The 16282-nt window shown below is 40.5% G+C and overlaps 1 protein-coding gene across 1 annotated transcript; it reads left to right on the plus strand.

Moving 5' to 3' along the window:
• Positions 1-300: 300 nt before the first annotated feature.
• On the plus strand, positions 301-14660 carry TMEM45A (transmembrane protein 45A). The gene is given in 7 exon segments (XM_032220024.1): positions 301-594; positions 5511-5706; positions 10636-10848; positions 11559-11743; positions 13477-13501; positions 13504-13621; positions 14120-14660. Coding segments are annotated over 6 exon segments (822 nt in total). The 5' UTR covers positions 301-594; positions 5511-5519; the 3' UTR covers positions 14214-14660.
• Positions 14661-16282: the final 1622 nt, after the last annotated feature.

Genomic DNA, 16282 nt, shown 5'->3' on the forward strand with positions numbered 1-16282 from the left:
TCTGAGCAGCATTGGGATCCTTCGTTCGTGCATTTTCGCCATCTGCGACGGGAGAGGCAGCTGAAATCCGAGGCTTTTGAGCAGATCTGTGGGCACTTTTATGTCCCTGGAGGACTTCCACGTCCGAATACCCCGCCTTCCTGCAGTCCCACTCCCGCTTACTGCCACATCACTACAGCCCTATTATCTCGCCTCCGGCAGAGGGCAGCTGTTCCGGGTGGGGTGGGGTGGGGAGGGGAAGGGAAGGGAAGGGAGGGGAGACCGTCCAGAGGAGGGATTTGCGCCGAAGTCCAACCTGAGGCGAGAAGAGATGAAAGCGGGACGGCAGGAGGGCGTGAGTGCCCCAGCGGTGGAGCCAGCAGGGAGCCTCTGGGTGGCTGTCGAAGAAGGCGGGATGGAGAAGGCAGGACTCTAAAAGGAGCATCTCTGGCGAGGAGCAGCCGGATTCTTCCTCGTCACGGAGGAAAAGAGGTGCGCTCCGGCACGTCCGCACATTTGACGATGGGCGATCCAGGATCCCGCGCGTCGAATTCCACGTAAAATTCCAAAGATTCTGGAGGGTGCTTTAAGTTGCAAAGAAGCAGCGCAAGTTCGGTAAGTCTGCATGAAATGTTTCTCTCTGGGTTTTTGCTGGCTTCTGCACGAAAGGGGAGTTTCAAGCGGAGTTCTGATTCCCGGATTAGATAGTTTCCCTGAGTGTGTTAGATAGTTTCCAACACAACTACAACCTTAATGTTAATTACTGAATTACAATATAACGGAGAAATATAGCAATAGCGCTTAGACATATATACCGTTACAGCCCTCACTAAGACGTCAACAGAGCCAGCATACTATCCCCAATAATTCTGAGTCCTCATTTTATCCGTTTAGAGTACTAAATAGTACTCAACGTGAACCCGTGCGGTTAAAACTTTTGAACATCGTTCGGCAATTTCCTTCGGAAATTGTTCTTGAGCCAGTTCTATTGAAATACCTAGACTATCATCCGTAGGACTTATTGAATCTAATAGATCAATAGGCTATATTTCTTGATTCTCACAATCCTCACTTCTTGTTCGTAAGAACAACACAAAATGAAACTTACAAATCAATTTCTGCACATAAGCTACCTTATATCAATTATGGAAGTAAGTGAAATAAACCAAAATCCTTCATTTGAGATAAAGGAGGACAATTACTTTGACTAAAAGGCATTTCAGCAAGGCAAATACATAAAAGGGGATAGATGGGCTGAACCATTTGAGTGGCGGGACATGCAATCCTAAATGCAGCATGGTACTGAAGAGGAGTAATGCAGTGCTGGTCAAAACTGCAGGCAGAAGATCCCTCCTAATGCAGGCTGTTTCTGGCAATCATCACTGGGCTTCCATGAAGCTGGTCTTTTGTTATTTGATGCTGGCATGTCTTTGGGTGAAGGTTGTATGGAGAGCAGGGGCAGAGGTTACTAGCACTTGCCTCCCTGTTGTGGCTTCTTTGTCTGGGCTTGGTATCTTCTTACAGTGCAAAGCAGGCACCCAGGAGGACAGATGTTGACACTTCACAGCAGTATTGGTGGTCAAGATGATCTGGAATGAACCCTTCCAACATGGAGCCAGGCAATTCTTTTGTTGAAATACCTTCACCAATTGCCAAGGGGTGGCAAGGATGTAGTCTTTTTTTTTTTTGGAAGCACAGCAGCAACCTTTGAATGACATGTCTTCAAGGTTGTGACAAGGGCAGGTTAGGCTTGTATGTCAGCCAGGTTCACCACAAACTAAGTAGAAGCAGACAATACAGTTAGAGAAAAAATGTTTAGCCAGAACATGGACTTCAGGAGCAAACCATTTTTCTGTTGATAGCACAAGACACTCCCTCATGGCCAACACGAGCAGGCCCATGTTGGAGACAAACAAGATAGGGCAAAAGAGAGTGTGGACAAATGGGGCGGCCATACAGTCAGAGTTGCACCATACACAGTGTTCAGAGGTAGGAGCAGAGGCACTGTATGACAGCAACTTGAGAGGGCAGGTGCAGCACATCCAACAGATCTTTACCATAGACAGCATTCTTTATTGGAGATCCTTGATTTAATTTTTCATCCAGGACCCACATTTAATGTATAGCATATTCTACTATCCTCTGATTAAAATTCATGTAACAGCAGCATAATAGTATATGGAACAGAGAATACTAATATTAATTGGCTTAGGTACTCCTTAACACTACTTAAAATTATTTTAATCAATTCTGCCCAAATTCCCAAGCCAAGGATGTAATATGTTTAAAACATTCAGTAGAAAGGCAATAGCAAGTATTTTTCAAGGAAAAGAAATGAGAAAAGTTCTATGGGGGATGTGTGTTTCTCCCTCACCACTAAACAAGCTTAAAACATTACAAATTGCATAATGAATTTTATAATCCCAATGGGTAAAAAGACTGCATCATTTCTTTATGCATGTCCCTCCCTCTTTTTTCAACTTCACCCAGTTCTTCTCTATTAGCCATAAGCTTCATTTTCCAGAGGTTCATTGAAGTTTCCATGAATTTTTGTATGTTGCTGCTGATACCAGAGATTTTCAGGGATGTCTTGATCCAGCTGTGGGAAACAGAATCAAATGCTTTCTTATAGTCTATCCAAGCCATGAACAGGTTGGTTGTCTTTTCTTTGAATTCTTTAGGATTAGCTTGTCAATCAGCAATTGGTCCTTTGTTTCCCTTGAATTTTTGCAGCATCCTTTCTGTTCTACAGGAAGTAAGTTATTTCTTTCCATGTATCCGTAGATTTGATTTGCAATGATGCCAGTAAGGAGCTTGTATGTTGTTGGCAAGTGGGTGATTGGCCTATAGTTTCCAGGGTCCTTTCCTCTTTGTTTGTCTTTTTGGATCAAAAATGTCCTTCCAGTTGTCATCCATTCATCTTTTTCAGGTGTTTTTAATATCTGGTTCATTTAGGCTGCCAATCTTTTGTGCATACTTGTAAGTGCCTTTAGCAAGAAACCATGTAGCTCATCTGGTCCAGGTGCAGTCCAGTTCTTCAGTTTTCTTGACTGTCTTTGCACCATTTCTTTTGTTATTTTCACATCTTCCATTTTATGCACTTTAATAGAATCCTCAACCGGCTTGATCCATTTTGAATTTCTGTTGTGCTTCTTGTTGTTTTCCCACAAGTTCTTCCAGAATTTCAGAGCTTTCTCTTTATCAGGCTTTTCATTTGTTGTTACTCCATCTCCACTTTCTAAGTTCTTATAAAACTGGTGCTGATTTGCTCTGAACTGTAAGTTTTCCTTGAATTGAGTTACTCAGTTTTCATATCTTCCTTGTTCTTTATCTTCATCCATTTCAGCATCCTCTTCCTCCCATTCTTCCTCAGTTTGCTTTTGAGTCTGCAAATCATTCTTGATATTACTCTTCTTTGTTGGTATACTCAGACCATTAGTTGCTTTCTCTTCGATACCTATTAATTCTGCTGTAGTGAAAAATTTGTGGCTTAGAATTACACGTCGTTGGTCCATTAGCCTTTGTTCAGTGATATCACAACCATGTGGTTCACCTTTCAAATCTGATACATTTGTTTTTAAATCCATGTTTTGCTGGCTCAGACTGATGGTCAGCTTTCATAATAGAGATATTTTCTTCCCTTGTCCAGATTTTTCCCTTTTTCCCTTTTTCTTCTAGTAGCTTGTCAGCTCCATGCCCTGGTTGCCTAGCAGAGGGAGCTGAGCCCTGTAGCTCATTTTGCACAGAATGCCCAGGAGCCATAGCATCCAATGGAACCCTTGTTAATCCGGACGACGGTTCAGCCGGCATAAATTTCATTTTTTTGTATTAACCATATTTTAATGGGTTGTGGAGCAAATTTATTCTGGCCCTTCACCCAAGACCTGTCTGATATGGTTGTACCTGTTCAGCATATCCCTTAAGATCATTAGAGCACGCAAGCCCCTACACCACGACATGGTAAAACTCCTCAGAGGGGTTGTTGTTGTTGTTGTTGTTGTTATTATTATTATTATTATTATTATTATTATTATTATTATTCAATTGTATCACAGCGGCCAGTTGTTTCGCCGGATTTGGTATTGGTTACTAGTCGGGCCCCACCCAGGGGCCTAGGACGTCGTAAAGTATTTTCGTAATATGCGTGCAGATCCAAGCAGTGCGGCTTTTTGCATTTGACTGATGATGATTTTGTCCATTTTTAACTGTTTCAAATGTAATTCCAGTGCTTTTGGAATAGCACCCAGTGTGCCAATTACCACTGGAATTACCACTGCTGGTTTGTGCCATAATCGTTGAATTTCGATTTTTAAGTCCTGGTATTTCGCAATTTTTTTCATGTTCCTTCTCGGCGACCCTGCTATCACCTGGTATTGCGATGTCTATGATTGTGACCTTATTTTTCTCAACCAGTGTGATGTCTGGTGTATTATGCACCAGTATTTTGTCCGTTTGTATGCGAAAATCCCACAAGATCTTGACCATCTGATTTTCAGTGACTTTTTCAGGCTTATGTTCCCACCAGTTTGTTGCTGTTTTAATATTATAATTTTTGCACAAATTCCAATGGATCATTTGTCCTACTGAATTGTGCCGCAATTTATAATCAGCCTGTGCGATTTTTTTACAGCAGCTGAGTATTGAAATCTTATGGGGAAACAAAGCAAACTGACTACTAAGAGGAGTGATGGATATATGGTATAAATTCTAACTATGCAATGACATGAATAGAATTATAATCCTTACCCATTTCTGACTGCAAGGCCCTGTATTATAGGGCTTTGATATGTCAACATAAAAGAACTTCAGTGGTTCCCTCATTGCTGTGTCAGTTCCCTACACCTGCAGTGAGCTTTGTGATGAAAATAAATGTGAAGGCAATGAGGAAGATCAAAACCTTGGGGAAATATGACAAAAACATTAAAATACATTTTTGATAAATATTGTGAGAATCAAGAAAAATATCCTATTGATCTATTAGATTCAATAAGTCCTAGGGATAATAGAAGGCCCCAGAAGATGAGATATGAAATGAAGTTTTCAGTTAGGATGATTTTAAAATTTATCAGAAATATTTGTAATCCCAAAATCGTCTTGGGGTTCTTTGATTTATAGCAGTCCTTGTAGGATTTGTTATTTCTCATAGGCACTTTGCATTAATATGTTAATGCAGTGTATTACTGCTATTATATATTTTATATTTATTCATTTCTAATGTTCCAAATTATTAGAAACAATAAACCTCTGAGCTTAAAGTAAGAATTATTGCTTTTGTTGTTGCCTTTGTTTCTTATTGGAATTTTCTTATGACAATATCGCTTATAGAAGCAGGTTTTGAAGTCTGGCACAGATGCTTTTCCAAACAAGTACAGTTCAGAATATTAGGAATCATGTTTCATTTCTGCAACAAAATATAACTTATTATTAGATTCAACTATAATAAGCTACATTTTAGATTTGGTCTATAAATATGAAATTCTTCTGAAATTTTATTTATTTTAGCTTTATTTTTTGAACTGCTTTTTCCACAGTAGAAAAAGATGGCCAATTTCAAAGGTCATGCTCTTCCTGGAAGTTTTTTCCTTTTGTTTGGCTTGTGGTGGTCTGTGAAATACCCATTTAGGTACCTCTGTCAAAGGAGGAAAAATATTTATCTTGGTTCTAAGGCAGGATTTCAACGCTTAGAACTTACAGAAGGCGTAATCAAGGTTGTCTTTGCTCTCATTGGTAAGTTTATATTTTTTAAAAAAATTGTAATTCTAAATAAGTATGATTACAATTTACAGTACCTTTAAAACAAAAATGGATTTTAAAAAAATATTAACATTGAAGCAATTTATAATTGATGCCAAACTGTAGTCTGGATTCTATCTAGTGTTGAATGTTGTTTCTCTGCATGGAGGTAAATTTCAGTAACGAAACTGAACAACTAACCCAGTGATGGTGAAACTTTTAGACATCAGGTGCCCAAACTGCGCACATCACATGCCCAAATTGAAAGATGCGCACAAATGCGTGCATGCCCAGACATGCGGGCATGGACAGCAGAGACCAGCTGGCTAGCGGGGCATCTCAACACTGCCAGCGCAGCAAGAGGTAAGATATTTTTCTTTCGTGAGCTTCTGTTTCATCGTTTGCAGGGAAACAGTTCATGAAAGAAATGCCATAGACATCTCACCTGGGGCGACGGCATATGTGCCAGCAGAGAGGGCTCTTCTGGCACACATGCCATGGGTTAGCCATCATGGAACTAGCCTGTTTATTTTATACCTTAATCTTACAAAAAAAATATACATCTTTTTTGGATTGTTATTATACACATTTTGAGCTATATGTTTCATTAGAGTAGGATACGATTAGACATTGGTGTTATTATTTTATATATATATATATATATATATATATATATATGTATGTATGTATGTATGTATGTATGTATGTATATATATATATATATATATATATATATATATATATATATATATATATATGTATATGTATATATATATATATATATCTTATATTTTAGCTTTATTGTCAAACTGGAACAAGAGATTATTTTATTATATAATTGTATCTGTATCAAACAGAGAAGTCAGCGGGGTTTTTTTATATTGTTTTCATTTTTGTGTGCTGCTTTTGAACTTTTTCCATTGTCCCTCCTTCCTTTTCCCTTTTTTTGTAATGTTAAATTTTTTATCTTTTAAATTAATAAAAATTCTAATATACACAATGTATAACGCTAAGTAAGAGTTCGATCTTTCCATGGAGAAAATAACCATATCTTCTTAGAACCACAGTAGAGGACACAGTAGTTGTCCTTATCAGAATAAACATTCTTGGTTGTCCTTATCAGAATAAACATTCTTTTTGGCTACATTTATGCATTCTAACTTATTTAATAAACCACAAAGCAAGGAATTTAGGGAACTGAAGTTGTCACTTTTGTAAAATGGTTTCCAAAATGGTTGGGGAAGCTTCACTAAACCAGATGTTCACAAATGAGTATTGCAATAGTGGCCAATATCCGCAACTCAGGTGTAGGATGAGAATGGAGGTTCATTCTCTGAGCTTGTGGGTTGGTTTTCAAATGTTTTATTACCAGGCTAGATAACATCTTCATTGAAATTTAGGGAATGTCACTCTTGGTGTTCTTTTGCTTATAAGGACTTTGTATAAGAGCACACAAAGTTGTTATGAGAGCACCAACACTAACTTTCTCTAAATTCTTCTGAAGATGTTACCTAGCTTGGTAACAAAATTTTCACAAACAACGAAACCTAGCCATGAACTTGGAGAATGAATCTCCACTCTCAAATGAGTATTGCTTGGCATGACGTATGAATTCAGTTGGTTGTGGTTTATTCAAGAAACAAATAAACAATCCTTACCCATTTCTGACTGCAAGGCCCTGTATTATAGGGCTTTGATATGTCAACATAAAAGAACTTCAGTGGTTCCCTCATTGCTGTGTCAGTTCCCTACACCTGCAGTGAGCTTTGTGATGAAAATAAATGTGAAGGCAATGAGGAAGATCAAAACCTTGGGGAAATATGACAAAAACATTAACATACATTTTTGATAAATATTGTGAGAATCAAGAAAATCATCCTTTTGATCTAATAGATTCATTAGGTCCTAGGGATAATAGAAGGCCCCAGAAGAAAGAAATATGAAACGAAGTTTTCAGCTAGGATGATTTTAAAATTTATCAGAAATATTTGTAATCCCAAAATCGGCTTGGGACTCTTAGATTTATAGCAAATCATTATATAAAATGAACTGTGAGATTGTCTTGGTTATAAAGCATGGCTCCATTCTTATCCCATCTCTTGGTAGCCAGGGGCCCTACAATTAGGCATGGTAAAGCAACTGCTGGTGTAGATGTGAGGGTGATCTGGATGTGGCATCTGTCATCCCATTGATTGCCACGGTTGGGTTGAGTTGACTGATCTGGTTGGCTAGGTGGTGGTCCCATTCCTCCCACATCGTTCCATGTGCATCCCTCCTGAAGCTGCATTTTCAGTGGAAGGGGATGACTTTCCCAGACACAAGGAGCATACTAATCATTATTCAAGGATATATAATGTTTGGTGAAACCAGTGGCAAGCCTTGATCATTTCTCTTGGGCTTATCCAGCTGTTTCTGTCTGTTGGAACATAGAACCATTGCAGTTGACATAAGATTCAGGTGACCATCCAACAGTGACGTGCGGTGAGGATTATGGTTGGTGAGGCAAGAGCGCGGCCGCGGCAAGAAGCAACGTCCCCACCGCTGTGTCCGACAGGCCAGGTGTCTTGTGTTTATGATGGACATAAATGTGAGGCACAGGATAAAATACCATCAATACGCGGATGATACACAGTTGTATCTGTCCGCCCCGTGCCAATTCAATGAAGCGGTGGATGTGATGAACCGGGGTCTTGAGGCTGTTAAAGACTGGATGAGAGCTAACAAACTGGTACTCAACCCGGACAAGACCGAGTGGCTGTTGTGTTTTCCTCCCAACAATTTGGCCGACGTTCCATCACTCAGGCTGGGGGGTCAAAATTTATACCCCTCAGACAGGGTCCGCAACTTGGGAGTCCTCCTGGACCCACAGCTGAGTTTTAACCATCACTTTTCAGCTGTGACCAGGGGGGCATTTGCCCAGGTTCGCCTGGTGCGCCAGTTGCGGCCCTACCTGAACCGGGAGGCCCTCACAACAGCCCTTGTGATCTCTAGGCTGGAATACTGCAATGTGCTCTACATGGGGCTGCCCTTGAAGAGCATCCGGCGACTTCAGCTAGTCCAAAATGCAGCCGCGCGAGTGATTGTGGGCGCACCACGGTTCGCCCACATAACACCGATCCTCCGTGAGCTGCGCTGGCTACCTGTTGATCTCCGGGTGCACTTCAAGGTCCTACTTACCATTCATAAAGCGCTCCATGGTAGTGGATCTGGCTATTGAGAGACCGCCTTCTGCCGATTACCTCCCTCCGTCCCATCAGATCGCATAGAGTAGGCCTCCTCCGAATTCCATCCGCAGTCAGTGCCGACTGGCGACTACGCGGAGGAGAGCCTTCTCAGTTGCAGCTCCGACGCTATGGAACAATCTCCCCGTGGAGATCCGCACCCTCACCACCGTCCAGGCCTTCCGCACAGCCCTCAAGATCTGGCTATCCCGTCAGGCCTGGGGATAAGACTTACTCTCGCCCCTCCTGAATGTTGAATGAATGTTGGGTTTTTACTGCTAATATTTTTTACTCACATTTTCTTTTGTGTTTTGTCCTGCACTCCCCCCCCCCCTATTATTGTAAGCCACCCTGAGTCCCCTCAGGGAAAAGGGCGGCCTATAAATGCTTAATAAAATGAAAAAAATGAAAAAAAAAATGAGACGCCTGTCGGACACAGCGGCGAGAACATCCCTGCTGCTGCAGCGCTCTGCCGCCTCGCCCCCCGCCTCCTCCGACCCCACTGCTGTGTCCGACAGGCCAGGCATCTTGCATTTATGGCGGACATAAATGCGAGACACCTGGCCTGTTGGACACAGCGGCGAGAATGTCCCTGCCGCTACCACGCTCTGCCGCCTCGCCCCCTGCCTCCTCTGACCCCACTGCTGTGAAGAAAGAAACACATGCACATCACACACACACACAAATTCCTCACAATAAAAAATTACAAATTAAATTACAATAATTTTGAATTCCCCTCCTCCCTCCCTCCGATCATACCTTTTCCAGCTGTGGATTTCAACTCTCCTATTGTCCGCCCGCCATGATGAAAATATAAAAAATTAAATAAAAAGGCAACTTAGGCACGATTTGCTGCTCCCAGATCAGGAGGTAGAGAACCACATGCCTCCTTTGCATAAGGAATTTTTCGCCTTTTAACCCTTGCTTAACTCTGAGCAAGGGTTAAAAGGCTAAAAATTCCTTATGCAAAGGAGGCCGGTAGTTCTCTCGCCTCCCCCTGCAGTTAGCACTAAGCAGACTCAGAGTCATCCACTGTGACTCTGGAGTCTGGCAGCAACTACCTTAGCCTTTTTTTCTTTTAATTATTCTTTTCTTTTCCTCATGACACTGGTGAGGCCCCGCCTCCCCTGCCTCCCCTGATTGCACATCCCTGATAGGGTTCAATATGACGTCGGTCCACCCTTTGCAGTTATAACAGCTTCAACTCTTCTCAGAAGGCTGTCCACAAGGTTCCGGAGTGTGTTTATGGGAATTTTTGACCATTCTTCCAGAAGCGCATTTGTGAGGACACACACTGATGTGGGATGGGTTTACGTGGCCTACCACTTTGTGGCTGAGTTGCTGTTGTTCCCAAACACTTCCACATTTTTATAATACAGCTGACAGTTGACTGTGGAATATTTAGGAGCGAGAGAATTTCACGACTGGATTTGTTGCACAGGTGGCATCCTATCACAGTTCCACGCTGGAATTCACTGAGCTCCTGAGAGCGACCCATTCTTTCACAAATGTGTGTAAAAACAGTCTGCATGCCTAGGTACTTGATTTTATACACCTGTGGCCATGGAAGTTATTGGAACACCTGGTTCTGATTATTTGGATGGGTGGGCGAATACTTTTGGCAATATAGTGTATATTTTTGCATTATGGCCAAAACAAAACAAAAGGTTCCCAGCATATTCCTTTGTTATTTTATACCCAGGTATGATAGCAGAGCAGTTTGTTCCTGATGGACCTCATTTGAAGCTATATAATAATGAAAAAAAACAGTGGAATTATTTAATGAATTGGCAGCATGCAACCATGTACCTCTTCTATGGCATCTCAGGGATAGTGGACATTGTGGCCAACAGCACAAATGTATTACCAGAGGCCTTAGATCGAATGATGCTCTCACTTGCTGTTTTTGTGGAAGGTGAGTTTACGCTATTTCACTGCATTGTTTATGTAGAAAAGTTTTCTGAATCGAAATGAAAAAGAATAGGCAAAGTTTATCTATTATGGTAACAATGTCATGTAATCAATATGAGATAAAACAGAAATAGGGAACAAGAATAAATGTTTATAGATTATGAATAATGAATTAATATGGCCTGTTTCTTTATTAGTGATACATGCAGAGTGGAAGATTTGTTTTTATTTAAAGAGATTAAGAATTCATCTGTTTGAGCATGAATATCGGATGATTAATTACATTTAAAGATAGTAAGTGAAAATCATTGTAGGTACCTCAAAGGATGTTTTTCAACATGTTAAGCATGTAAACAACTGAAAATCTTATGCAGTAGCAGCCCTGAATTACGTTTAATTACATTACATTTATCTAGCATGTGCTTAAAACATATGGATCAAGTAAATAGATTTTGTTATTTAGTTGTTTGTTGATTTAACTTTATACAAAGTTAACTCTATACAAAGTTAAATATACCATCTTTCTGCAAAGTTGAATGCACACATCCTATATATGTTTTAAGATTCAAAATAAGATCATGACCATGGCACTTGTACATTATAGCTCTTCCCATGGTGTAAATAAAAGCTTTGATTTCAATTATTTTCTATGACCTGCTAAGACTTTGTGGAATTAAATCCAAAAGTAGTTGACTTCTCATTCCCTTTCACCAGGTTTTCTATTTTATTTTCACATCCATGGACGTTCCATGTTAGATTTGCATGTTCATCAATTACTTTTGATAACTATCTTTGGAGGTGCTATCTGCATATTCTTGGAAGTCTTTTCCCACAATAGCATTGTTCTTGAGATGTTCCGAACAAGTCTTTGTATATTGCAAGGAAGTTGGTTCTGGCAGGTGAGTGAATAACTTTTCTTTCCTTCCTGATGCATTAAGAACAACTTTTGAGATTAGAACCAGGATCAGCAAATGAGATCCTCAGATCCAAATGAGATCCTGAAGACTTATTAGATACTAGCTTATCCATTACTTCAACTCTTCTCTGCTTTCCTTCATCTGCTAAGGTGTCTGCAGTGTAGTGATACTGGAGATTACACTGAATTATTGTAAAAAGTTACAGTAGAGTGATGACTACTATTTGTTTTTCTATCAATGCCTGCATCAGTCATTTTAACTCTGTCTGCTTGTTTCTTCAGAGGAAAAGAGACTTAGATGCTAGTATTTTCCCCTATCCTGCTCCATGAAACTCTGAGATAGACCAAGATAACAAATTAGGCAGGAATGAGAAACTTGTTAACGATCAGAGAGAAGTGTTTTTTTGGGTAATGGTTGGGAGATGAAATGAATGGAAGGTGAGATGAGATCTTTAGTTAGCAGAGCTCTGTGGCAAAGTACAGGTATTCCTCAACTAACCACCACAGGTGGGATCCCAATTTCAGTTGCTAAGCAACATACTGTAGTTGTTAAGTGTTAAGTATTAGAATAGAAAGATATAACAGCTATCACTAACATTTCTTGTGGAATTTTAAGTTAATTTCTATCTTGGGGCCATGTGGATCTGTGCAGTGGGGGATGCTAGTACACAGAGTAAACCAGCTTGAGAAAAAGCATGTTAGGTATGAATGACCAGACCACATATGTAGAGTGGAAACTAGATATTTTATTGCTCTATGCTAATTTAACAGGAAACGTACCAGACTGGCAGCTTGCCCCTGGGCAAAACTAGATAAACATTCAAGAAATCAGGCCTTGCCCTTTTGTGTTTACTTAATGATTTCAGACTAATTCCAAGCTTGACCTTTCCTGACTAAGATGGTTGTTCTCCAACAGCTTCCCAAACCTATGTATATTACCCAAAATTGGATAAAAGTGGTTTTTCTTTGGATAATGATCAGTGGTGGGATTTAACGTTTTTTTACTACCGTTTCTGTGGGCATGGCAAAGTAAGGATCAGAGGTGGGTTCCTACCAGTTCGGCTGAGTAGATAGTAACTCGGCTGCCTATGCCTCCAAACTAGTTCTAGCGGCGGCAGCGTAGACGCTGCCAACTTGTTTTTTCCTTCTGCACATGCGCACGTAGCACACATTAAGTGTGTGTGCACTCTATGTGCATCCCTGAAAGAACCAGGAGTAAAAGAAGCCAGAACCCACCCCTGGGAAGGATACTGCAAAATCCCCATTCTCTCCTCTACTCCTGGGGGAAGATTACTGTAAAATCCCCATTTCATCCCCACCCCGCTAACCTGCTTTCCACCTCTGTTCTCCTGTTCAGGGCAACAAAAAAAGATCTGCTGGGAGGCTAGGAGTGGGGCGGGACCAGCCTACTTGCCGGTTCTCTGAACTACTCAAAATTTCTGCTACCTGTTCTCCAGAACCTGTCAGAACTGGCTGAATACCACCTCTAGTAATGACACACAGACCCATTACCCAATCACAACTAGAACATTTAAATAAGGAGTTTCTGATAGGCAGTTTTGGATAATAACAGAAAAAGTTTGGGAAGCACTAGTTTAAGAGATGGGTCCTGAAGCATGGAACCCTACCAGATCTTATTGAGAAGCAAATATAATTGGAGAGAGGTAATCCCATTAAAAAACAGTATTTCTAATACATTTTTCTTTTTTTTCACAGATTGGATTTGTCCTTTACCCTCCAAGTGAAGTACAGAATGGAACCAAATGGATCATGATAACATCATGTTTCTTACCATGTGCTATTGCTGGCAATTATGCAATTTCACTTTTATCATGGCAGTCAATTATACTCTAGTCAGCTGGTAAGTGAATATTATTGGTATTTTAAAGAGCTCCACTTAAATGTTAAGAATTTATCTTTTTATTCAAAATCTCCATACATTCAATAATGGATCCTCCAATGGGATAGAAAATTATAGTAGTCTACGGATCAAAAGGCTTTCAGCCTATAACTTTTGAAATATATAATTGTTTCTTGATGCCTGCATACAAATTGCAAACGAATTGTGTATGTAGTTGTATACATAAAATAATATAAAAACTGTTCATACTTGTGCTGGAATTATAATTTTTTCCATCTATATAAAATGTATAGAGATTAATTTCTTGGCCACACAGTAATATAATAAGAGGAACCCTGGGAAAGAAGATTAAATATTGGAAAATAGATGGAATATTAGAGTTGTTTTTTTGCATTCAATGTGCCATCTCATATAAAAATAACTATCCTCTACTTCATTGATTAGTTTAGAATGTGTTATGATTTAGCATGATTTGTTCTTGTAATTTTTTTTCTCCAGGGTGGTTCGTACCAAAATAATGCAAGTTCCATCCATGGAAATTGGATTACTGAAAACATCTGAGCGAGAACTGGAGTCAGAAGATGAAATTTAATTCTACAGAAACATTTTCTTATAGTTCACTTTCTATTTTAGTATTTCTAATGATTGGTGATTCTATCCCCCCCCCATTATTTAGTCTTAAAAAATTTAGACTTTAATTTAAGAAAATTTCATTACAGCACTGTTTTCCTCAATTGAAGTAGAAACATATGGCATTATAGCAGTAGCATCTCAAATGTGAATCAGTTCTGGCAATTAAAAAAATAGTGGATCCACTCTTTCATTGTTTTGGGGTAAACTGGGAAATGTTCACATATTTTTCAAAAGGCAGATGCAATCGTAATGCAACAGAAAAATGGATATATATTAAAATAGTAAAATGGATCAGTTATACATTAAAACTATTTATAAACAAAGAATTTCTAAGATAGATTTAACATTTATATTTGTAAATGTATTACTTTGTTTTTTATTTCTGTAATTATTTAATATCGAAGAATAAAAAAGCCAAATATTTTGTGTCAATTCCAACCAGCCCAGAGACCTGGAGCTGCCATGCAGGGGAGAAACCAGGGCCAGCTGCTAAGACTCAGCAGGCTTCACTTCTACACAAACAGCTGAGTAAATCTACAAAGCTAGTGATAACTGACTGACAACAATCCATGATTAATCACCGGGTAGTGTTTTGAACACTATGCCGGGCCTGTGTCTACAGACGGTTGCCATCTTGACTGACTGCATGATTCCAGGCTGCCATGGAATTAGCTATAGCATTCCACGAGGATAAGCTAGGACAGGAGAGGTGTGGGCAAGGACAAAGACTGCAACAGATGCATTGTATCGGAGGAAACTCTGCCCTGAAAACCCCGCAACCACAGCCGTCTGCCATGAGACCAGTCCTACAGCCTCTGTGAGCACACCAAGGGGAAAAAAAGACAGCCAGGAAGACCGTGAGGTGTGGCCAGAAGACACATGGGGCTAGCCCACCAGTTCCTATACCAGTTGACTCCAGCCCATCGGGTGATGTGCTCAATACCAGTGGCAGCGACTGGGAGGAGGGTTCCACCCGATGATAACTAAGCCTATCAAACCTTTTGTGATACACTTAGTAGTGGAAGCGGCCAGGCAACAACAATTTACAGCCCTGATTAATTCACAGTTGCTGATAGTCTGGGGGTGGGTCTCAGGAAGTTGGCTAGGCCGATGCATTTTAACCAGATGGACGGGTTGTTATTGGGAGGCCAACCAGCCACACAGGTGGTATTGCAGATAGGGCCCCATCAGGAATTCTTGCATTTTGTAGTGGTTCCACACATTACAGAGGAGATTGTACTAGGCCTGGCATGGTTGGATATGGTGGGGTGGTGGTAGTAGGCATCTCAGAATAGGCCTTGGTCCTGACCCCCTCTCCTCATGAGGTGCAAACCATGGCCCAGGGTCCGGTGGGATTCCGAGTTATAGCCATTGATATATACAGCTGGGGAGGAGGGATTCCCTCTGGCATATGCAGACTTTAAAAGATGTTTGCAAGCAAAAATGAATGTGATACTTTGACCCCTCACTGCCCCACAGATTGTGCAGTGGAACTACTCCCTGGGGCTAAACTGCCAAAGCCCCGAATGTATTCTATGACCCTGCAAGAGCTAGCAGAAATGAGGGCATACATAGAAATTTTTTTAAAAAGGAGCTTTATTCAGCCAGCTAAATCAAGGGTGGCTGCCCCCATTCTTTCTGGGAGAAAAAAGGCTTATGCCTCTGTGTTGACTTTCGGGGCCTTAATGCTGTCTGTGTGGAACATTTGTACCCTCTCCCTTTAATGAAGGACATGTTGGCTATGTTAGCAGAGGGATGCATATTCACAAAATTAGATCTCAGGGAGGCATACTAAGGGTACGTATTTGGGCTGGTGACAAATGGAAGACAGCCTTTAATTGTCCTCTAGGCAATTTCCAGTTCCAGGTTATGCCCTTTGGACTGCAAGGAACCCCAGCGGTGTTCATGTAGCTAATTAACAAAATGCTGCATGAGCATCTATATCAAGGGGTACTCGTCTATTTAGATGATATCCCCATATATATACCAAGACCATGGAGGAACATGTAACTCTTGTACGTCTTAAGT

Source organism: Thamnophis elegans, chromosome 6 (genome assembly GCF_009769535.1).
Source record: "Thamnophis elegans isolate rThaEle1 chromosome 6, rThaEle1.pri, whole genome shotgun sequence".
NCBI lineage: Eukaryota > Metazoa > Chordata > Lepidosauria > Squamata > Colubridae > Thamnophis > Thamnophis elegans.